Source organism: Euprymna scolopes, chromosome 20, assembly GCF_053919585.1.
Source record: "Euprymna scolopes isolate OS-2025 chromosome 20, ASM5391958v1, whole genome shotgun sequence".
In the NCBI taxonomy this organism is placed as follows: Eukaryota; Metazoa; Mollusca; class Cephalopoda; order Sepiida; family Sepiolidae; genus Euprymna; species Euprymna scolopes.
In genome coordinates, this window is record NC_136501.1 from 1,245,146 (window position 1) to 1,271,797 (window position 26,652).

Consider the following 26,652-nt stretch of genomic DNA (forward strand, 5'->3'; position numbering starts at 1 on the left):
CTACCCAAAGCAGCCCAGAGGATTAGTTGGTCAAAACGTGGTGAGACAACAACAACTATGGAAGGCAGTAATTACTGGGAATATGGTTACAAAACTCAGCATTCCTATCCCATCACAGTTAACCACTCTGAAGAAGGCTAGAGGATAAGTTGGCTGAAACATGGTGAAACAACAGCTATGAAGATGAGGATAAGTCTACAAAAAAGCGAATATACAAACATGAGAGCTGTTTAAATTTAATGAAAATCGTCTGCTGTATTGTACAGCCTTGCAGTGATATTAAGGACTTGAATATTACATGGAGGCTGTTGCAAGTAGATTTTATTCTTAAATTTACCTTGAATCGATCCTGGAGACATCGACCGAAGTGGAGTAAATTCTGTACTGCCACTAAGCTGTACATGTCTGGGTATGTCTTCAGCAGATCGAGCCATATTTATTGAAGGGATTTTTTTAGGAATCCTGCTAGGAGATGGACTGAGCCGTGGCCCTCTTGGAGCAAGAGGTTGCACTCCTTTGGACTTCCTCATCGTTTTTTGATCTTTGTCTGCTTTCTCTCCACGTGTTATCTCATATCTAAAATTAGAAAACAAAAACAAAAAAAAATAAAATAGTTGTTACGAATTCCATTCGTCAGAAGTTAGTTGCTTGATTGTTTCCAAAGAATCTATTCAGCAATATTGTTGAGAGATTAACCGTTTAAAAATTGGTTATTAAATAATCAGGCAAAATACAGCTATACTAGCAGGACCTGTGAAAATTCCACAGAACGAGAAATATATTTAATCAACAAATATGTTTTGATAAAGCTGACATTTTTTCTGGATAGTGCAAAAAAATTAGTTTTTGGACAGAAAAAATTAATAACAATGCAGCAAATATGAGTTTAACATTTCTATGAAAATAGTATCCATTGTATTTCAAATATAGAACTGACCTAAATAAGATGAATTGATAAATATTAATAAATACTTAGAAAGTAATATTGTGCTACATAGTTCAATACAAATAATAAAATCACATTGTAAGAAACAATCTTTAATTTAATCCTTCAGTTCAGCATCTTTTGGCAGACAACGGTCTTTTTTTTTGGGGGGGGGGGCTCAGTTTGTTCCAAATGTTCCTTTTTTTGAGCAGGTGAAAACCTGGCTAACCACTGTGAGATCCAACTTTGAAAGGATTTCCAGACCAATAATATACAGAATCCATCGCTGAGAAATAGAATTACCCAACATTCGCCCTCCGAAAATGAAATGAACGACTCAGGCTGGAGTGGAATAATTTTTTATGCAGTTTAGTCATTGGAAAGAGCCGGCTCCACCCACCCAAAATGGTAGCCATATCATATATGCATATCAAGCCACTTATTTGTGAGAACTCAAGCCTTCATACAAAAACAAGATTTATTTATGCACATTAATATGCACATGATTAGATCCTTCGTAAATGAGAGAAGAATTCAGGTTGTCCTCGATGAGCGTATGTCCCAAAAATTTGATATAAATGCGGGTGTACCTCAGGGATCAATCCTTGAACCTTTATTATTTCTGATATTCATAAATGACTTACCTGATAAAATTGTCTTTGAGATGGGTATATTTGCCGACGACACCACGTTCTATAGCAGGCACGTTGGGAAAACTAATGAGCACATATTTAAGGTAATGGCCGAAACCCTAGAGGAAGATCTTCAGTCTGTAGTGGAATGGGATCAAAAATGGATGATAATGTTCACCGCTGCCAAGACAAAGCTCGTTTCTTTAATAATTACATGAAACCTTACCAACTACCAATAGCAATGGCTAGAGATATTTTACCTGAGCGCATTTCCTTCAAGCTCCTTGGCTTAATGTTCACAGGAAACATGAGTTGGAATAGATACATCGAGATCATTGCTAAGGCTGCTGCAAAGAAGGTGGGCTCTCTCTATCGTGCTAGAAAGTTACTTACGTCTGAAAGTATCCTGTACCTCTACAAAGCCACCATTCGCCTATGTATGGAGTACTGCTGTCACATTTGGTCTGGTGCATTTGCTACTAGTCTCTCGCTCCTGGACAGGATCCAAAAGAGAGTCGCCAACCCTAATAGGTCCTGAACTGTCATCTAAACTTCAGTCCCTGTCCCACCGACGAAATGTTGCATCCCTCTGCCTGTTTTACAAGTATTTTAATGGTGAATACTCTGACAAACAACAAGCCCTTGTACTGCCTCGAGGAAAATACCCCTGACAAACCCGACAAGCAGCAAAGTCCCACTCCTACACATTTGAGATCCCTAGATGTAAGAAAGCCTTTTACTCTAATATCTTCTTCCCAAGAATGGCAGGACTTTGGAATTCTCTTCCAGTTTCCTGCTTCCCCAACTGTACTGACATGCAGAAGTTCAAGTGTAACGTGAACAGACATCTTGCTGCTAAACTTCCTACATAATAACCCTGGAACTCAGATCCCTGATAGTAGCTCCCTACATCAAAGTGGCAATATACCTTGTTTGGGGTGAAAATGTAATAAAAAAAATATCTCTAGTATTATTTGGATTATTCGCACTACCATTCATCATCTTCAGTATTATTTTCACAACGTTTTGGCTGATGTAACCTCCGACTTTCTTCAGGTATATATTGTTGAACTAAGGAATCCTTCTGTCAAGCTGGCAAATCTTATTGTCAACCCCAGGAATCGGCAAAGAAATTTTGGATACGAATGCTGAGTCTTGTAATTGTATCCTCAGTAATTACTGCCTTCCATAGTTGTTGTTGTCTCACCAGGTTTTGGCCAACTAATCCTCTGGCCTGCTATGGGTAGGATTGAAACCGCTATCTTCAGACAATGCTCACCTGGAACTGTAGAGATTCTACACACTGTACCACAGGCTCCGAAATGATATCAAGGTTGGAGTTTTTGGTCTTATAAATACAAATTTTTGTTCTTATCTGGTCTTAAATCGTCGGGTCAGTTCCAAATGTTGCATCCCTCTGCCTGTTTTATTTTAATGGTAAGTGTTCTGACGACCTACATATTTTTGTACCCCTTCAACGTAAAAACCCTCGACAAACCCAACAAGCAGCAAAATCCCACCCCTACACAGTAGAAATCCCCAGATGTAAGAAAGCCTTCTACTCCAATAGTTTCTTCCCCAGGACTGCTAGACTTCGGAATTCCCTTTCGGGTTCCTGCTTCCCTTACTGTACTGACATGCAGAAGTTCAAATGTAATGTAAACAAACATCTTCTTGCTCAACTCCCTACATAGTACCCTTAAAAATTATGTCCCAGATAGTAGCCCCCTACATCAAAGTGGCAAAGTGCCTTGTTTGAGGCGAAAATGTAATGAAAAAAAATATTGGTTTTTTTCATTATTGGAATCCTTTGAGATGAGTAATTTGCATATTTATTTATTTGCAAAAAAAAAAAATAAATAATATAAAATCCAAATTTTCTGTTTTCTTGTACAATCATTTTGTAATTATTTGCACAAGTTTCCTTCAATTTCAATAACTTACCTTTTGTCCTTCATAAGAAGATTTGATTTTGAAAGGAAAAAAAATCGAAGCAGCTGATTGCCTTCTTTCTTATTCTCTCATGCAGCATCCATCAGAGTATCTGCAAGTTGAATAAAAAATATTTAACATTTTTAATAATTTTTTTTTTGTCACAATGCATAGATTTTCAAGAAAAAAAAAAACAATGAAAAGCAAATAAAAAATAAAAATTATATGGGTTGTCAGATATGTTGAACACACACACACACACACGTATATATATATATATATATATATATATATATATATGTTCAACATATTTATATATATATATATATATGTTCAACATATCTATATATATATATATATGTTCAACATATCTAGCAACCTATATATACAAGGATCGTTCAAAAAGTAAAGCTTCCTGTTTTTAACTCAAAATGTTGAAGAGCTACGAAAACGGGAGTGGTACTATTAAAACGAGCAACCTTTTATGCTCCAGAATATATTTTTCATACATAGTCACCACCATTTCAATGCACTTTTGCCAGGAATTCGATGACACATCTTTGCTTCTGACGCACATTCATGACAGGGGGGGGGTTCTTAGAGTCTCGCCACCAGAAACAATCCTGATGAGATAGCACGAATTAAAGATGCTCCAAAACGAAACCTATCACAGATAATACTCGACTCTGCATAGATATATAACTCCCCAGCATAGAAAATGATAATTTTTTGCTGAATTTTAAAATTTTTTGGCTAAAATTTGAACAATAACAAACCATTTCGATTTCTAACAATTACAAATGAAGGGAAAAAAATAGCCAATCATCTTAACCAATCCTCGTATGAAAAAAAATTTAAAGAATTGACACTGACAATGACACACATTTATTATTACAAAACAATATTATTAACAGCAAATTATACAGTTGTTTTTTTTTCTTGTTTTGTTTTGTCTTATAGCAAATCAACCACTTTTTGGTTATTTAATGCTGAAACATTAATTGTAATGTGTTAGATGTTGGGTTAGTTGTTTTTTATCTTTGTTGTGGAATCTTTTGTTATATTTTTTTGTTTATTTTAATCTCTTTCAGGAATTCAATAATTTTTTTATGGGTCGATTTTGTTAAATATCTGCCCTTAGACTATTCTCTTGGTAATGCTTTATTCAGGCCTGCTTGAAGTTCACACAGCCTGTCAGTATATGATGCACTGTGTGGGGCTCTTGACACGTTATGAAAATAGGCACCTCTTCACCTTTGAGTGAGTGGCATGAGTGTGACCTATTCGTAGTCTAGTCATTACTACCTCTTCTTTAATTTGAATAGTTTATTCTCTGTGCATGAGTCCCAATGGTCTTGCCATTTTCTTTATATATATATATATATATATATATATATATATATATATATATATATATATATATATAATACTTGTTTATTGTTATATAAACATGCTCACATCCCGCTGCTACAAATAGCCACTTGTTTCAATCAAACAACAGATATCATCAGGCTGCGGGATGTGACCATGTTTATATAACAATAAACAAGTATTATCAGCTCTTTTTATTGAGCACTATCTAACAACCTCGTTGAATTCATTAGTCCATTACTTTTGAATAAAAAAAACGAGTATATATATATATATATATATATATATATATATATATATATATATATATATATATATATAGCCAGTAGAGTTTAGTTTCCTAGAAGTACATCCAATGAAACAACATGTGTCTACCAAAGAGTGCTCAATGAGTGAACAGAGCAGGTATATTAAATTTATTTATACAAACATCAATGGCTACATATGTATCTTGGCCTGAAGACGTAGTCCCCCAACGCAGGTGATTACAAAAACATGTATGCAGCACATATGTAGCCATTAATGTTTGTATAAATAAATTTTATATATATATATATATATATATATATATATATACATATATATATATATATATATATATATATATATATATATATATATATATATATATATATATATATATTGGGTTTTAGATCTGTATAAGGGATTTTCCCCATTGTATGGTTTTGTTGAAGTGACTTATTTGCTGCTTTGTCTACTTTTTCGTTCATGTAGATACCGATGTGGCTTGGAATCCAGAAGATTATGCATTTATCTAATTTTATGGTGTTTATTTTATTTAGGGGATTTGTAATAAGGGGATTTGTTATTTTTTTTTTCTTTCAGTGATATGAGTACCGATAGAGAATCTGTAAGGATGAAATATTTTTTGATGCTTATCAGTTGTTATCAAACACAAAAAAATTTATTCAGATATGTAGAAGAGTCTTGCCTTTGGTAACATTTATTTGTTCATATTTGTTTATCGCTTCTTTTCCTTCTGTTAATTACAGCAATAACTGTCCCAATCCCATTCTTCTTTTTTGAATACGTGTATCAGTTTAAATGTAGATAAAATTTCCCTTTCAATTAAGAAAAATTTTCGAATGTTTTTTTGGTGCCCAGAAGACTCGTCCACGAAAAACTCGTCCACGGAAAACTCGTCCATGGAAACCTTGTCCATTTTTACTAGGTAGAAAAACTGGTTATTATTGAATAAATATCGATTGAAAACACATTTTATGACCGTTCTTGAAGGAGATATTGTTTATAAGAGACACTAAACCCTACTAATATTTTAAAAAAATATTTTTTGCTTGTTTACTGTTGATTTAGAAAAGATAAAATTGATTTTCTAAGAAGGGGGTTTGTCATTTTCTTTTCTTTCAGTGATATGAGTACCGATAGAGAATCTGTAAGAATGAGATATTTTTTATGGTTATCAGTTGTTATTATATCTAGCGCCAAGTTAATGGCAGACACCTCTACACTAAGCACAGAGTCCCCATCCGGGAGTCTTTTCTTTAATTCAATTTTTTTATGGCTGACTGTGCATCCATCCTTTGATCCATCCGTATAGATTTGTGAGTATTCTTTATATTTATTTTGCATTTTAAGCAGTTCCTCATGGAAGGTAAAGGAATGAGTTTTTTTTGTTTTTTTTAGAATATTTACTCAGTTTGATCCAAGGTAGAGTTTTCATGTATTTTTGGGTTCTGTGAGGAGGTTCTTTATACGGAGGTTGTAGGGTTTGACAATATTTACTTTTTTGTTGAAGAGGTGTGTATGTTGTGGATGGAAAACACATTGACATTATTCGAACATGTTTTTCTTCACATATACACACCCACACGTACGCACGCACATACGCACGCACGCATATACACATACACATACACACACTCACATTCATGCGCATACACACACATACGCTAACGTGCACACACACATACCCGAGCTGTGACGTCACTTCCTTTAAAGTGAAAGCCAGACATGCGCAGTCAGAACACTGACCCCAGTATAAAAGTCAACAAAACCTGTCAACTTCCCTTTTTTTTTCGTCCGGACCAGCGTTCGACCTGTTGAGTCAATGAACCGACCGACCGCCCTAACGTCACTTTCCCTGCTACTGGATTGACTTTCTCACTCTATCTCTCCTTCGGCTTTGGTCCATCAAAACAGACATGTGCACGACTCTCTACTGAGCTTAACTCTCTCTTTCTACAGGCCGGCTTGCCACTTCGCGTTTCTCTATTGCATTCCCCTTTCCTTCCACGTGGATAGTTGTCAACAGCTGAATGAACACGCGTACACCCAAGACTTCCATTTCTCCATAGAAAATAGACGACATGTTTATTTTATACAGTATTTGATTTCTTTGTTTCCTAAGTTTGCACATTTGCATTTGTTTGTGCATTCATTTGTATCATGGTCAGGTTTTTATAGCACATCTGTCACACGCTGGTCGGTTGTAATATACATCTTCATGATGCCTAAATTTCTGACATCGCAGGGGTTTGGTATAAATAGTTCTACTTTTTCAATTGAATAGCCAATTCTTATCTCTTTTGGGGCTTTTGGTGTATTAAACATTATGATGTAGGTATGATGTTAGTATAATATTTCCATTCTTTTTAATGGATACTTTTTTTATGTCAATTACGCCTTGGGATTTTAGTTCCATTTTATTTCGTCATTGAACAACTTGATAGTTCTTTGTTTCGAATAACACCCTTTGATGTATTCATTTTTCCATGGGAAAAAGTTTTAATTTTTTTTGTCATAGAATTTTTCCATTTTTAGTAGAATATCAGCAGATCTTTTTTTTCTACCTTCACTAAAAATTATTCCATTTCATAAATGTTTAACTGCTTTGAGTGTTATTTTTTAATTAAAAATGGAGATTTGTCAATGAGGCGTTGTCTTCTGCTTCCAAAATAATGAATCTCGGGAAGTTTTTCTTTATTTTCAATGCCCGATTCAGACTCGGTGTGATGTCTCTTGGTTGATTTTGTGGCTATGAATATTTTTTTTTAAATTTCATCGTCCCTGCTTTTCAGCTGGCGCAGAGTCTAATTTAATGGGAAATATGAGGGGGAATCCATTCGCCCTCGTAGAACAGAGATACAGGGGGGGGGGATATAATCGTATTTGAAGGAGCTCACGAGCACTTGTTCTTCCTTCTGGTTTCACCACCCAAGAAAATAGTAAATAAAGTTGGAGGATTACAACAATGTCATATACCCATTTCTTCAAACTGATTAACCACCACCTTCTAATTTAGTAGTTAGAATATTTTTTTGTGATACTTGTGTGTTTATGTGGGTGTTGATTTTGTCTTCTGAATTATGGCTTGACATGACCAGCCGATTGATCAAATTGGGCCTCTCCGACCGTCAGCCCAAGTAAGGGCCAAAGTGATGTGTTGCAAGGCCATGATCTCTTTGTCAAGGCCTGCTCAACTATCAGGATCCCATCTCAAAACATCACGGCCAACAGATGATTCCATTGAGGGACTTTTACTCTCTGTAGAGGGACAGTCAGCATATTCTGATGCCCTACTGGCTAGGTCAGAAAAGGAGGGGATAAAAGAAAGAAAAGGGGGAGGGGGTAGTAATAGGAGGAATGTTATTTTTGTTTGTTTTGTTTGTTTTTTTTTGTTTTTGTTTTTTTGCTTTGCAGAACATGATTAAGCTTTGCAAAGAGATAAAGTGACAAAACTTGATGTACGGTGCATTTCAATCAGGAAGTCAATATCTTCAGACAGTCTGATCTGGTAGCACCGGGTAAATTATACAAGTTGATACAAAAAGCACCATGGAATTTCCACAGAGTTCTGATAATTAGGACTGGAAATGTAAACAATCGCTAAACCCAAATAAAGTCAATAAAAACAATTTCTTATGCAAACGAGGTCCGCCATTTTTTTTTATCTGTATGTCTGTTGTGCACTACAAGTCAAACTTCACACATTGCAAATGATAGACATTAGTAGAACCAATATTTCCCGTTGTGTCATCCACTGAGTTCGTTTTAGATTCTTTTGAATGAGAAAAAGTAAGTTTGCAAAGCCAGTTAAAGTTTTTTTTTTAATAAAAAGATAAAATCCAAAACTAATCTCAGTCTGTGGAGCAGAGAAAAGCAATTTAATTTTATTTCACTCATCAAATTCAAATAACGTTTCTATACTTTTACAAGGTGGGGTATAAGTCCTGTTACAAAATTTCGGAACTATTTTTATGATAATATTAAAATAAATTTACTATTTTATTCTCATTATATAATAATGTGACATATGATTTCTTATTTTTCAGAAACAAAAGATATTAATTTTTAACAATGTCTGTTGGGTTGAAAAGGAGATTAATCACAGAACAACTTGAGAAGGGCTTGCGTTCACCAGAAATTTTCAAGTTAGGAAAAAACCCTCAAAATCAACAGAATGTTTATAAAAAGGATGATTGATCGTTACCTGAAACTTTGTTGATCAAAGATAGACAACGATCAGGCTGTCCCCACACCTTAAGAACACCTAAACTCATCAAAAATATTAGGGAAAAAATCAGGCGGAATCCAAGAAGATCCATGAGACAAAGGGCAAAGAAAGCACAAACATCAATAAGGACTATTCAAAGAATTTTTTTTTTTTTTTTTTTAATTTTTTTATTACATTTTCACCCCAAACAAGGCACATTGCCACTTTGGTGTAGGGGGCTACTATCAGGGGAAACATCTACTGGGGTACTATGTAGGGATTAGGGCAGCGAGATGTTGGTTCACGTTGCACTTGAACTTATGCATGTCAGTACAGTTGGGGAAGCAGTGACCCGGAATGGAATTCCAAAGTCTAGCAGTTCTGGGGAAGAAACTACTGGAGTAGAAGGATCTTTTACATCTAGGGATCTCTACAGTGTGGGGGTGGGATTTTGCAGCTTGTCGGGTCTGTCGAGGGTGTTCACGTCGTGGGGGCACAAGTGCTTGCAGTTCTTCAGAGCATTCACCATTATAGTACTTGTAGAACAGGCAGAGGGATGCAACGTTTCGACGATGGGACAGAGGCTGAAGTTTTGATGCCAGTTTAGGGCCTATCAGATTTGCGACTCTCTTTTGAACCCTGTCAAGGAGCGAGAGACTAGTAGCCGATGCACCGGCCCAAATATGACAGCAATACTCCATACATGGGCGAATAGTGGCCTTATAGAGGTACAGGATACTTTCGGGTGTTAAAAGTTTTCTAGCACGGTAGAGAGAGCCCACCTTCCTTGCAGCGGCCCTGGCAATGCCCTCGATGTAACTGTTCCAACTCATGTTTCCAGTGAACGTTAGGCCAAGGAGCTTGAGAGACGTACTCTCAGATAAAGAGTCGTTGGCCATTGCTATAGGTGGTAGAGAAGGTTTCTTGTAATTATTGAATGAAACCAGTTTTGTCTTGGTGGCATTGAACGTTACCATCCATTTTTGTCCCCATTCCACTACTGATTGGAGGTCATCCTCTAGTGTTTCTGCCATTACTTTAGATATATGTTCGTTTGTTTTCCTGTCATGCCTGCTGGCCTACATATATGCAAAGAATATGTCGAAGTGACCTACATATATGCAAAGAATATGTCGAAGTGACCTACAGATATGCAAAGAATATGTCGAAGTGACCTACATATATGCAAAGAATCTGTTGAAGTGACCTACATATATGCAAAGAATATGTCGAAGTGACCTACATATATGCAAAGAATATGTTGAAGTGACCTACATATATGCAAAGAATATGTCGAAGTGACCTACATATATGCAAAGAATATGTCGAAGTGACCTACATATATGCAAAGAATATGTCGAAGTGACCTACATATATGCAAAGAATATCTCGAAGTGACCTACATATATGCAAAGAATATGTCGAAGTGACCTACATATATGCAAAGAATATGTCGAAGTGACCTACATATATGCAAAGAATATCTCGAAGTGACCTACAGATATGCAAAGAATATGTCGAAGTGACTTACAGATATGCAAAGAATATGTCGAAGTGACCTACAGATATCACCCTATAAGCTCCAAAAGCGCACAGCTTCTCTCTGCACCTACGATTGCAAAGAGACTCATCAGAAATCAACTCTCGTTAAACTCTATCAGAGAAAATGACACTTGTTTTCTCCCTCAAGGGGGGCAAGATTAACAACGAACGTTACATTGATGACATTCTTGAAGGTGCATTTACCCCATGGTGTAATTCTGCGTGCAGTGATGAAGCTTGGACTCTCCAACAAGATGTTGCGACAAGCCACAATGTTCATGTAACACAGCAGTGGTGTAGAGAAAACTGTCCATCCTGAATCAGCAAAGAAGAATGGCCTCCCTCATCACTTGATGCCCTTAATTATTCTTTGTGATCAATCCTGGAGAGAAAAGCTTGCTCTACTCCTCGTGCAAAAAATTAAAGCTTTTAAGATCAAATTGAACAAATGCCGTGAGATGTTTTGCGTGCTGTTGTAGATGATTTCCACAAAAGATTTCCTCGTGTAGTGAAGACTCGAGGGAAACTTTTGGATAATATTTATGTCATATTTTTCTTTCAGCATTTTCTGAAATTGGGTTTTATAATAAATTATTTTGTTGCGATAACATCTGAGTTTTATTTTGTAATAGTAAATCAATCTCAGAAGTATTTCTGGCCAAAAATCTGTTATTTAAGCCTCTGATAAAATTTGTTTGACTAGAAAATCAATAGTTTTTCTTCCTTTTAGATATACTAACACAATCTATTCATTTAACTAATGTTGCTACTACAACTTTTTTGCTGTTTACATCTTTTAGATACACCTGAAGAATGTCAGAGGTTATATTGACTGAAACGTGCAAATAACACTCAAGAGGAGAACAGTGGTCCAAAGAATAATCGATCGTCATCTCAAAAATTCAGAAACGCATTTTGTTTTATTGTTAGCATTGTATTTGTAAATAAGTTGTATATTTTTATATGTCGTTACAATTAAGGTTGGTATGAGCAAATGTGATTGTGTGACTCCATCATCTTCAGGATCAAAACAACACAAGTAGTTTCAAGATACCTCAGTTTTTCTTGCCAAGAATCTGTTATCTGACCCTTCAGTCTTCAAATATGTAAAAAAAAAAAAAAAAATTGCATTTCGTGTGGTTAAAAAAAAGGCAACTTCCAAATCAATAGTTTTTCTTCCTTTTAGATGTAGGAACACAATCTTTATTTGAAGAAAGAATAATGACCATTTTATTTTTTATGATGAAGCTTTGGATGAAGGAAATAACCACCAGTATATGAAACTGATAATCAATCTCAACAACTATCAATGTCACGAGGTCAATCAGTGCAAATAAAGTATATAGAGGCACACTTAATTGATGATATAGTTTAATTTTATCCAATTTCGACATTATTGGTACATTTGTTATGTTGAATGGGACTTTAAATTAAGGAACGGTCAAAATCTAGTTAAAGCTGTATACAAACGAAATAACCACCGTTAAATGGAATTGAAAGTCATATTCAATCTCAACATATATTAATGTCAAAAAACGAGATTAATTAGTATCAATTTAGTATATTGAGGTAGACTTAGTTGATAATATACCTTGATTTTATCCAATTTTATCCACTTTCACGTTATTGATACATTTCTATAAAGTTATACTTTCTCTCTTGTCTAAGTGCAAGTGTCACCCTAAAGAAAACAACACTACAACTATATTTAAAAACTTTTATTGAAAAAATCAATTCAAGAAACTTGATTACATACTAAAGCTGACATCTATTCAATAACCTCAATCACTGCTTTGATACGGGTCTGGAACTGGGAGCATGCCTTTTCCACAAGCGCCAGTGAGAGCTTGGCAAATACTCGATGGTGGCGATCAGGCTGACTTTAGTGTTGTGGGAGGTCATGTTGGTGATGTCCTCAGTGTATAACCAAACAAAATAGTTCAACAGGTTCAAATCGGGGGAGGAGGGGGGCAGTGAGAGAAGGTACAAAGTCATGGCACTCTTTCTGAAGCCAAGCTTGGGTTTGTTTGGACTTGTGGGCCGGCTCTCTGTCCTGCTGCCACAGCCAGAGTTTGCCACCTGATCACCACACTCTTCAGCACATCTGCGTACACTTTGGTGTTGACTTTCAAGCTGACTTCGAAAATGTAAAGTGGCATGATGTGGCCCTCACTTGAAACCACACCAAAGACCATAACTGTGGCCGGAAACATTGTTTTCATCACCTTGGGCAAGTCCCTGTTATTTGTGGCAATCCAGCGATGCATTTTGAGGGTGCTGGCAATGGTCCTGTTTTCATAACTTGGATCGGTAGAGAGCATGAGTTGTACAGCGGCACATCTCTAATTTCGCTCGTTGAACATTGTGTCACTTTCAGACATGATAGAAGGCTCCTATCGCTCTTGGGATTTGTACACAATTGGCCAACTAGTAGATGGTCTGCAACAAAAATCAAAACTGGTTTTCATCAAACAGAAATGGAATCATGTCGTCTTTTCTAGTGTGACAATTTCATCGTTCCACCATGTACTAATAATCAATCCTGATCTCCAAAATTCAGAAATTCAATATCTGTGAGTGGTTTCACAATCTGTAGACAATGCAACAGAAATCTACAATCAAATGTTATCATACTTAAAAACTGTCACAGCATTCTCATGTTATCCAGAAACGGCGAAAAAGTTTCTACTTTGGCAGCAGAAGAGAAGCAGTCACTTCAGAAAATGACCTCAAAAGAGAAAAACTCTACTGGCACAAATAATTTGTCAAAGGAAGAAGAGGAAAAATTATTCTTCTTCTTCAACTTAAAAGCAGAACAAAAAGAGAAAAAATGTAACGTACGTTAGAAATAGGTTAAAATGAAAATATGAGAAAACGATTTAAAAAGGAAAACAGAGAGAAATGTGTTTGTTTTTTCTTCTAAATGAATAACAAATACATTTTTTTTTTTTAATTTATGGTGCATATATTATCATCAAAACTGTTGGGTAAATCAATCATCATCATCATCATCATCTCGTATGAATACAAAGATTCTATTTTTTTTTTTACATGGAGGTCACCACTTATCAAGGTTAGAAGCCACTCGGGAATAAGGGTTATTGCGTGTACAGTAATCAATGGGATAGTATCGTAGTAATAGTTAGTATTGGAGATTTGATAAAGTGTCATTACTTAAGGGGGCGGTTCATCAGGAATTTGTTTGTGTTGGACTTGAAGACATCCAAGTTGAAGTCGGGAGGGAAACAGGCAAGCGGCAGAGAGTTCCACAGGCGTGCAGTTCTAAGAAAGAAGCTTTGTTCATGGAATCTACGTTTTGATTTAGGCACAGATAAAGAGTGGGGAAAATTATTGACAGTGGTTTCAGCTAGACGGGTGTTTTTCGTGAAAGATTGGCAAGGGGTGACCAGAGAATGGAGCTCAGACGAGCACTTGCCATCTCTGGTATTTTTCTAGTCAGAATTCTTTCTAGAAAGACATCGGGTACTTACAAGAACGACCACGAGAATGTTATTAACATCGTGAGTGAAATTGATTTTTTGTGAAACGAACTGGATTCGAACTTGGAACACCCAGGTCGTCAGTCCGTGTCATTAAACACTAGACCACGGTCACCGATCTTAAAATAGTCTTTCTCCTCTTATAGATAAAAAATAATTTTACAGGGGGAATATTTTACGTTACACCGGTGTAATATAAACTATTTCCCCGTAAAAATTCTTCTTTTTTTACTTATAAGAAAAGAAAGACTATTTTTAAGATCATCAAGCCCAAATATCAGCTGACGTGATATTGTAAACAAACACAGACGGAATTTGATGAACAACATTATCATTATTATTTCTTATTATCATTGTTATTTTTTGAATATTTAATATTTTTTGCGAATTAGTCCACCGGGTAAATTATTCCTCATAATATATAATTGATTCTATAATAATACATATGCAATTTGCATAAATTAAAATATCATGTTTAAGTATATTGTATGACCGGGCAATGTTGGGCGGCCAGTTAGCCAATAATATTCTTGATGATATTGTGACAATGTAATTAGGACCAAGAGAATAACGGAAGATTAAAACGCTAGTATATTTGAAAATTACGTAGGATACTTCAGGAAAAAAATTCGCAGTTGAGGATTTTAAATGGACTGTAAAGTTTGTTTTGCGAATTGAAACAAAATAGTTATTTCCGGTTGAGTTGAGTGTACTTGAGATTAGAGGTCAGCTGCTGTTAACTGTTATCATGGTTCTGGGGTCAGACAAGATCAGGCAAGTATCCAGGCGCTGACGAAGTTCAGGCGTGTGAGTCTATGGGAAACTTTAACATTACATCTTAGCCGATCTGAGAAAGTTATGGCCAAACTTACAAAGATACAGGAGGAAATTGATTGACAAAAGAACCAGCCACGAAACAGGTTATTCGATAAGGTAAAGGAGCAAATAGAAATGACTCTAAGCTATGATACTATCAGCGTCCCCTCATCTACAATCATTGGGAAGATGGGCAGGAAAGAGAGAAAGAAGTGACAAAAGAAAGGGAAAATGGGTTTATTAATGTAAGGAAAATCACAACTTACTTGTTTCAAAGGGTCAGTCGTGTAAAAAAAAAGGGGGGGGGGAAGAAAAGCTACAATGGCGACACCCAATTTGTTATATGGTTGACGGTTACCTGAGCGATGCAGACTGTCACCATTTATATGAGATAGGTGAATTAGTGATGTACCAATTAATCAGCAGGTAATCGACATAATCAGCCAATTTGCATATTAATCAGTAATCGGCCAATTTGCCGATTTATTCCCTGATTATTTTTCTTATTTCTAATTAAATTTAAATCATTTCATCACTGCCTCACCAGATAGCTTTGACAAATGGACATAATAACTGCTAATTTAACTTAACATTTGTTAAGTGTCTGGCCACTATTATCACATTTTGCCTTTAACTAAAATTACAAAATATAAAGTAAAATTTCCAATTCTTAAATGAATATAATTAAACAATTAAATAAGAAAAAAAATTACAAACCAACTACAAAATACAAATTGTAATTCTTTAAGTGAATAACTATAAGCTGAAGTTCTGCACCTACTGCTCTACTTCCTCTTCTATCCGTGCTGCCTACCTCCTCTGCCATCAGGCTCCTCAGTATTTAAAGTTGAATACTTTTAAGTTGTAGACACGTTAGAGTTTCTCCATTCTCAGAACACATCCTGTTCCTCAAAGGTTCAGACACATTACCACCTGTACTAAAGAGCCTCTTACTCTCCAATGATGAAGGTAGCGAGCTTAAATATTTTGAAGCCAGTTTGCTCAACAGTGGTAAGGTCTCCTGTGTTTTCTTCCACCAGCAAAATGGATCATCACCTCTCGCGAGTAGTTGTAAAGTTATGTAATGGTCAAGTTCTTTTGTGCACTTAACCATAAGGGATTTACTCCTTTTGAGTTTAGATTGTGATATTTGTATTTCTGTTGTAGTTGCAGTCTCTAGGTTTAACTCCGCTTCTACTAGCTCTAAGTTTTTATTTGTTACTGTAGGCTAAGTGACTCCTCAGACAGCTTTGACACATTAACATAGTAATTGCTAATTTAACTTAACATTTGATTAAATGTCTGGTCACTATTATGGCTTTTTGCCTTAACTAAAATTACAAAATGCAAAGTACAATTTCCAATTAAATGATTCAATATGAAAAAAGAAATTACAAACCAACTACAAAGTACAAATTGTAATTCTTTAAGTGAATAACTATAAACTGAAGTTCTGCTGCTGCTCCACTTCCTCTTCTATTCTTGCTATTTGCCTCCTCAGCTCTCATAGTCTCCTCAATATTTAAAGTTGAATACTTTAACTTGTAATGTAGAAACAGTCTCAGGACACGGCCTGTTCCTCTTAGGTTCATACACACAATTACCTGTACTAAAGAGCCTCTCACTCTCCACAAATGTAGAGGGTGCGCTTAAATATTTTGAAACCAGTCTATTCAGCAGTGGTAAGGTCTCCTGTGTCTTTTTCCACCACTGAAATGGACCATCACCTCTCGCGAGTAGTTGTAAAGTTATGTAATGGTCAAGTTTTTTTGTGCACTTAACCATAAGGGATTTATTCTTTTTGAGTTTAAATTTTGATTCTTGTATTTCTATTGCAGTTGCAGTCTCCAGGTTTAACTCAGCTTCTACCAACTCTAAGTTTGGATTTGTTACTGTAGGCTTATTCGAAGCTAATTCATCAAACAGGTTTGAAATAGATATATGACACCAATTGGTGTCATGAATGCATGCAGCGAGGTGCATATTGCAGTGAGAGGGGGTGTTTGACCGGACAGGAAGGTGTGAGAGAGTGCAGAGAGATGCAAAACCTTAGCTAGGAAAATAGGACCAGCCGCCGATGTGTCATTGTAAGCTTGTTAGACGCAAAGCAGATATTGCCTCAAAAAGGGAGACAGATTTGGAATTATCTACATGTCAAAAGAGATGGTCTTGTTTTTCAAATAGAGGAAGAGAGGGCAGAAGAGGGGGGTGTTAATGTCTGATTGGGACAAAACAAATGTCTATGGGATTTTGTCAGAAAGAGAAAAAACAAATAATAATTTGTTTTTATCTAATTGCTGTTATATATCTGTTAACAACGGAAAAGGTTGTTTTAAACCCTCTGTTGAGCGATATGAAGCTGTGGGTCAAGAGTGAGGGCCACTGCCAAGCATTGTTTGACTTGGAGTGACTAATCACCCCTAATTTGATAATAAGTAGAAACACCTCAGTGCAGGTGGGGGTTGAGGTTTGGTAGAGATAAGCTCTAAGAGAAAGAAAGAAAGGTGTTTGTAACCACTCTCTTAAGGAGAGGTGGGTGAAAAAGGGTTGGATTTAGAAAAAGGATTTCTAAACGCAGAGGAGTCGTAGCCAGCAAGCTGAACGGCTGAGCTTGTCATGCGCTCCCGATTTGGGGAGCCCTTCAGGGCCTGAAGTTATGATGGGAACTAGCCTGTGTTAATGGGAACTCTGTGACTTTACTGGTCTGGTCTTACATCGTTCACTGCTATAGTCGGTCACCTCAAATTAGACAGTAGTTGTTATGAAGTAATGAAAACAATAAATAGTTTGTTACTGTTATAACCCGGAGTTCTGTTTGTTGTGGTGAGGACTCTTGATTTTTTTCAGCAAACTGCAAGGACCAGCGGAGTGATTGATGTACCCGGAGACTCCCTACACATGGAAGAAAGACGATTCGATCGAGAGGAAAAGCGCCCCCCCCCATGAAAACACAGTGGGTAAGGACGATCAACAGGCCAACTTGTAACGAGACAAGGTACGATCAAAGAACACCTGCCACATTGGTAACGTTATGAATGGTATCGGGATCGTACATCGTTATAGATACAGTTTCACTTTGATCTTCTTGGCACTCAATAGAGCTTAAAGAAGTGTACTCTGCTGATTCTGCTTCATTATCATCAGTAGAAAGTAGAAGTAGAATTAAATTAATTAATGTCATTCTTTTAAAATTTAAATTTGAATCTTCGATCTAGGAAATTAGGCACAAGTTTTTATCAATTAGATAGGATGAAAATCTTGCTTTCATTGATTCATTGAATCGTAAGGATTCTACTAAAGTCAGAAATATCAGAATTAGATTGGACAGCTTTTGAAAGAAATAACCTCAAAGCTAAAATTGTAGGCATTATCATCGATATGGTTGAAGTTCTGTGATTTGCTTCTTTGGTGATTTCTTCAAATAGACTCAATAACTGGACAATTTTTCGAACAATTTCCCAATGGTAAGCTGTAATTTTATAGTGTCGCAAATTCTCGTATGAAAAAAATTAACAAAATCTCTTATTAAAAAATTCTCGTATGAAAAAAATTAACAAAATCTCTTATTAAAAAATTCTCGTATGAAAAAAATTAACAAAATCTCTTATTAAAAAATTCTCGTTTGTGCGAATCACTCTGCTTCAGATATATGTCATGAAAAAGTCCTTTTGATTAATGTTTAGCAAATAAAAAATATTCTGTTATTCTGAAAAACAGCCAAGTTCGTTTGCTTATTTTAAAACTGCTAAACATTAATCAAAAGGTAAAGCAGAACGGGCCAGGGCCACACAAACCGGAAATAAATCATTTGTAAACAATCACAGCGTTAACTTGAACAAAGCCGATACAAAAATAAAATAAAGATGTTAAAACAATAAAAAAAACAATCATAGTACTTATGCAGAGAAATTTTTGGAAGCTCATTTCTTAACATGTGGAGGAGAGGGTGTTTTTCTAACTAGTCTGTACTTTCACCTAACAATTTAATAAACAATACAAAACAAGTGATTTTTGCCACAAGCATTAAAAAAGGACAACCCAAGTTTTTTTCTCTGTATGTGTTTAACTAGAGAGGGGATTGAGGGAATCACCTGAAATGGACGAATGTGATCAGTACGAAGCTAAAAATTCAACAGAATCGCAAAAAAAAAAAATACCAATTGTATAAAGAACTCTATCGTTGAAACATGCAGCTCTCTTTTTTATTAAAATTAAATTGATGTTGAACATGTACGTTTACTTAATTACATCGTCACAACAAACAAAATGACTACATAAAATTATTACATTTTCTTGAGGATAATATTTAAAGAGTACATGGTGTAAAGAGCCAACATTTGGATATAGTATTCCACAATATGTATGGATTAGGCATGCAATATTCTAGATCTGTATCTTTTGACAGTTTTGTAATATGTGAGTTTGAAATTAGTATATGTTTATGACATTTGATACTTTATTTCCGCAACCCCAATCGAACATATCAGCATTGTTATCGACTTATAATGAAGTAAGTTGCAGCTGAGATTGTTTAAAAAAAATAGGCATAATAATCATTATGTGTTGAATTATATTGAATGTTTATATTTACTGTCATTTTATTCAGTTTTATTTGATGATACTTTAAAAATTGTCCATCAGTGCAATTTTGCTATTATAAATAATGCAATGTTCACTTTTCACAATTTCTAATCCCAGTTCAATAAATGTAGGAATCAGAGTTAGTTTGCAACAGTTGAGGACAATTTGTGGCTCATAACAGACCGAGACAGTCTTAGAAGACGTGGAAATGAATTGATCGACTGACTGACAGTGACGGCCTCGACAGACAACTAAGATATGGATGTTAGCGTTTGGAAGGTTGTTTTCCATGATGCTGTTTTTTTACTCACGTTCACCAACAAGAAGACATATTGCCACTTGGATGTAAGGGGTTACTATTTGTGACCATACCTAGGAAAGATTAACAAGATGTTGGTTTATATTACATTTAAACTTCTATATATCAGTACAGTCAGGGAAACAAGTAGCAGGAAGGGAATTCCAAAGTTTAGCTGTTCGAGGGAAGAAACTATTAGAGTAGAAAGCTTTCTGGCATTTGGGGACCTCAACAGTGAAGGGGTGTGATTTTGTTGTTAAGCGAGTTTGTCGGGGATATGTACCTCAAGGGTGCAATGAGTTCATCAGAGCACATTCCATTAAAATACTTTTAAAACAGGCACAGAGATACAACATTGCAGTGATGGGGCAGGGTTTGGAGCTTAGTTGACAAAGTGGAACCTATTAGATTGAAGACTCTTTTTTGAACCCTATCCAAGAAGCAGAGATGCACCAGTCGAGATGTGACAACAATACTCCATGCATGAGCAAATCGTGGCATTGTAGATGATGCTTTCAGATCTGAATAGTCTTCTAACATGATAGAGGGAACCAACTTTTTTTGCAGCAGTCTTCACAATGTTCTCAATATATTTGTTCCAGTTCATATTGCCCGTGAATGTTAAGTTGAGGGGTTTGAAGGATATAAAATACGCTTAAATATGTTATTTTAATTTGTCCACATTTTGTATATATTATTATCGAGTCATGATTTCAAAAGTTAAAAAAAGTATTTAGGAGCCATCAGCTGGAATCGAAACTGAAAGCAAACTGTGGCATTCAAAGCTGGTGACGTTACCACTGTACCAACGTGACATGCATATGAACTGATAAAAAATTAAAAACTAAAAATAAACTAAGATGACTGTACAAAATATATAACGACTTTTTCAATTTTGCCTATTTTTGACCCTTTAAAAAAACTATTTTTAACAATTAAAGACCCATAAATGAATGGTCCATAAAAAATCCAATCATTTGAGGCCCCTAGCGCCACTCTGCGACTTTTAGTTTCGGAGGAGATAGAGTTTGAAAATATGGAGATAGACAGACAGACATATAGCCGTTTATATATTAGATTAACAGGATAATTTTACAGTATACTTTCTATTGATAAATTTTAGCATGCACCAATAGTATACCAATTTTGTGGGTGTTTGTTTAATAGTTTTTTTTACTTTCAGCTAGATATACAAGCACACAGAGAGCTGCCGTTTTATATAATAGATTGACAGGGTAATTTTACAATATACTTTCTATTGAAAACTATTAGCATGCATCAGAATTTACAGAAAAATTATCCACTAGATGTTTAGTAATAAAAAAAATGAAATTATTTATTAATACTAGTGTGTTCTTTGATGTTTCTCTATTGTTACACACATGTGAAATATTGATGTGAAAAAGAAAATATTTTTCTAGAAACTCTATGAAATACTTACTTGTGGTGGAAAAATATGACTCACCAAAATTTACAGAAATTACTTGAGTCATTTTGTTTTTATTTACAAAATTCTGCTTTCATCCATAGTCTGAATTTTGCCGCCATTAATTAATATTTGTAATTAAGAATTCCGTCACTGCTTAACTCCCCTTAATATACCTCTTAATAAATAGAGATTAAAAATGACGTCAAACCAGATTAAAAAAGAATTGCTAATATTAATAAGTAAATAATTTCCTTTTTTTGTATTAATAAATATCTGCTCAATAATTTTTTGTAAATTTTGGTGTACGCTACTATTTTTTGTATTTTCGTAAAATTATCCTGTTAATTTACTTATAGGTGCAATATTTCAGATAGGTGTAACCATGAAACAGCACCATCTTCCTTTACTGTTAATCTATTATATCTATAAAAATCAGAATGTGTGTGTGTAAGGACACTTCTCAACCTATATACTCAACGAATTTTTGATCTACAGACTTGAAATTTGGAACATAGGGTATTCAGAAATGCGGAAAACTTTTTAATCAGTTTAAATCTGGAAAAAAGGGCTACTAAAGGGTCAAAATTGAAAAATTGGTTAGTGGGGGGGAGGTTTACTTGAGAGGGGAATCATCAGATTTTTATCTGTTTGTCAATTGTTTCATGAATACGCATGCGCAAATTGTTCACATGATAGATTACTTATGATAAGAATGCTGCATAGGGATACATATTTAAAGATGACGGGGGTACATATTTAAAGATGACGGGGGTTCATATTTAAAGATGACGGGGGTTCATATTTAAAGATGACGGGGGGGGGGGGTACATATTTAAAGATGACAGGGGTTCATATTTAAAGATGACGGGGGAACATATTTAAAGATGACGGGGGGTACGTATTTAAAGATGACGGGGGTTCATATTTAAAGATGACGGGGGGGTACATATTTAAAGATGACAGGGGTTCATATTTAAAGATGACGGGGGTTCATATTTAAAGATGACGGGGGTACATATTTAAAGATGACGGGGGTTCATATTTAAAGATGACGGGGGTACATATTTAAAGATGACGGGGGTTCATATTTAAAGATGACGGGGGTTCATATTTAAAGATGACGGGGGTTCATATTTAAAGATGACGGGGGTACATATTTAAAGATGACGGGGGTTCATATTTAAAGATGACGGGGGTTCATATTTAAAGATGACGGGGGTTCATATTTAAAGATGACGGGGGTTCATATTTAAAGATGACGGGGGGGTACATATTTAAAGATGGCGGGGGTTCATATTTAAAGATGACGGGGGTACATATTTAAAGATGACGGGGGTTCATATTTAAAGATGACGGGGGTTCATATTTAAAGATGACGGGGGTTCATATTTAAAGATGACGGGGGTTCATATTTAAAGATGACGGGGGTACATATTTAAAGATGACGGGGGTTCATATTTAAAGATGACGGGGGTTCATATTTAAAGATGACGGGGGTACATATTTAAAGATGACAGGGGTTCATATTTAAAGATGACGGGGGTACATATTTAAAGATGACGGGGGTACATATTTAAAGATGACGGGGGTTCATATTTAAAGATGACGGGGGTTCATATTTAAAGATGACGGGGGTTCATATTTAAAGATGACGGGGGTTCATATTTAAAGATGACGGGGGTACATATTTAAAGATGACAGGGGTTCATATTTAAAGATGACGGGGGTACATATTTAAAGATGACGGGGGTACATATTTAAAGATGACGGGGGTTCATATTTAAAGATGACGGGGGTTCATATTTAAAGATGACGGGGGTTCATATTTAAAGATGACGGGGGTACATATTTAAAGATGACGGGGGGGGGGGTACATATTAAAAGATGACAGAGGTACATATAAAAAGATGACGGAGGGGAACATATTTAAAGATGATGGGGGTACATATTTAAAGATGACGGGGGTTTATATTTAAAGATGATGGGGGTACATATTTAAAGATGATGGGGGTACATATTTAAAGATGACGGGGGGGGTACATATTTAAAGATGACAGGGGTTCATATTTAAAGATGACGGGGGAACATATTTAAAGATGACGGAGGTACGTATTTAAAGATGACGGGGGTTCATATTTAAAGATGACGGGGGGGTACATATTTAAAGATGACAGGGGTTCATATTTAAAGATGACGGGGGTTCATATTTAAAGATGACGGGGGTACATATTTAAAGATGACGGGGGTTCATATTTAAAGATGACGGGGGTACATATTTAAAGATGACGGGGGGGGGGGTACATATTAAAAGATGACAGAGGTACATATAAAAAGATGACGGAGGGGAACATATTTAAAGATGATGGGGGTACATATTTAAAGATGACGGGGGTTTATATTTAAAGATGATGGGGGTACATATTTAAAGATGATGGGGGTACATATTTAAAGATGATGGGGGTACATATTTAAAGATGACGGGGGGGGTACATATTTAAAGATGACAGGGGTTCATATTTAAAGATGACGGGGGAACATATTTAAAGATGACGGAGGTACGTATTTAAAGATGACGGGGGTTCATATTTAAAGATGACGGGGGGGTACATATTTAAAGATGACAGGGGTTCATATTTAAAGATGACGGGGGTTCATATTTAAAGATGACGGGGGTTCATATTTAAAGATGACGGGGGTTCATATTTAAAGATGACGGGGGTACATATTTAAAGATGACGGGGGGGGGGGTACATATTAAAAGATGACAGAGGTACATATAAAAAGATGACGGAGGGGAACATATTTAAAGATGATGGGGGTACATATTTAAAGATGACGGGGGTTTATATTTAAAGATGATGGGGGTACATATTTAAAGATGATGGGGGTACATATTTAAAGATGATGGGGAGGTACATATTTAAAGATGACAGGGGTTCATATTTAAAGATGACGTGGGTACATATTTAAAGATGGCGAGAGTACATATTTAAAGATGATGGTGGAACATATTTAAAGATGATGGGGGTACATATTTAACGATGACGGGGGTTCATATTTAAAGATGACGGGGGTACATATTTAAAGATGACGGGAGTTCATATTTAAAGATGACGGGGGTACATATTTAAAGATGACGAGGGTTCATATTTAAAGATGACGGGGGTACATATTTAAAGATGACAGGGGTTCATATTTAAAGATGACGGGGGTTCATATTTAAAGATGACGGGGGTACATATTTAAAGATGACGGGGGTTCATATTTAAAGATGACGGGGGTACATATTTAAAGATGACGGGAGTTCATATTTAAAGATGACGGGGGTACATATTTAACGATGACGGGGGTTCATATTTAAAGATGACGGGGGTACATATTTAAAGATGATGGGGGGTACATATTTAAAGATGACGGGGGTTCATATTTAAAGATGACGGGGGTACATATTTAAAGATGACGGGGGTTCATATTTAAAGATGACGGGGGTTCATATTTAAAGATGACGGGGGTTCATATTTAAAGATGACGGGGGTACATATTTAAAGATGACGGGGGTTCATATTTAAAGATGACGGGGGTTCATATTTAAAGATGACGGGGGTTCATATTTAAAGATGACGGGGGGGTACATATTTAAAGATGGCGGGGGTTCATATTTAAAGATGACGGGGGTACATATTTAAAGATGACGGGGGTTCATATTTAAAGATGACGGGGGTTCATATTTAAAGATGACGGGGGTTCATATTTAAAGATGACGGGGGTTCATATTTAAAGATGACGGGGGTACATATTTAAAGATGACGGGGGTTCATATTTAAAGATGACGGGGGTTCATATTTAAAGATGACGGGGGTACATATTTAAAGATGACAGGGGTTCATATTTAAAGATGACGGGGGTACATATTTAAAGATGACGGGGGTACATATTTAAAGATGACGGGGGTTCATATTTAAAGATGACGGGGGTTCATATTTAAAGATGACGGGGGTTCATATTTAAAGATGACGGGGGTTCATATTTAAAGATGACGGGGGTACATATTTAAAGATGACAGGGGTTCATATTTAAAGATGACGGGGGTACATATTTAAAGATGACGGGGGTACATATTTAAAGATGACGGGGGTTCATATTTAAAGATGACGGGGGTTCATATTTAAAGATGACGGGGGTTCATATTTAAAGATGACGGGGGTACATATTTAAAGATGACGGGGGGGGGGTACATATTAAAAGATGACAGAGGTACATATAAAAAGATGACGGAGGGGAACATATTTAAAGATGATGGGGGTACATATTTAAAGATGACGGGGGTTTATATTTAAAGATGATGGGGGTACATATTTAAAGATGATGGGGGTACATATTTAAAGATGACGGGGGGGGTACATATTTAAAGATGACAGGGGTTCATATTTAAAGATGACGGGGGAACATATTTAAAGATGACGGAGGTACGTATTTAAAGATGACGGGGGTTCATATTTAAAGATGACGGGGGGGTACATATTTAAAGATGACAGGGGTTCATATTTAAAGATGACGGGGGTTCATATTTAAAGATGACGGGGGTACATATTTAAAGATGACGGGGGTTCATATTTAAAGATGACGGGGGTACATATTTAAAGATGACGGGGGGGGTACATATTAAAAGATGACAGAGGTACATATAAAAAGATGACGGAGGGGAACATATTTAAAGATGATGGGGGTACATATTTAAAGATGACGGGGGTTTATATTTAAAGATGATGGGGGTACATATTTAAAGATGATGGGGGTACATATTTAAAGATGATGGGGGTACATATTTAAAGATGACGGGGGGGGTACATATTTAAAGATGACAGGGGTTCATATTTAAAGATGACGGGGGAACATATTTAAAGATGACGGAGGTACGTATTTAAAGATGACGGGGGTTCATATTTAAAGATGACGGGGGGGTACATATTTAAAGATGGCGGGGGTTCATATTTAAAGATGACGGGGGTACATATTTAAAGATGACGGGGGTTCATATTTAAAGATGACGGGGGTTCATATTTAAAGATGACGGGGGTACATATTTAAAGATGACGGGGGGGGGTACATATTAAAAGATGACAGAGGTACATATAAAAAGATGACGGAGGGG

At 35.9% G+C, this 26,652-nt stretch overlaps 1 protein-coding gene across 5 annotated transcripts in view; it reads right to left on the reverse strand.

The window, feature by feature from the left end:
- The window catches only part of LOC145241281 (uncharacterized), a 292,029-nt gene that overhangs the window by 256,749 nt on the left and 8,628 nt on the right, over window positions 1-26,652 (reverse strand). For all 5 annotated transcript variants that reach the window (XM_080104025.1, XM_080104023.1, XM_080104024.1 and 2 more), the window contains exons 2-3: window positions 3,502-3,601; window positions 338-576 (exon numbers count right to left, since the gene is read on the reverse strand). In XM_080104025.1, the coding sequence (XP_079960151.1) occupies window positions 338-576; window positions 3,502-3,515 (253 nt within the window). In that variant the 5' untranslated portion in view covers window positions 3,516-3,601. The remainder of the gene's footprint in view (window positions 1-337; window positions 577-3,501; window positions 3,602-26,652) is intronic.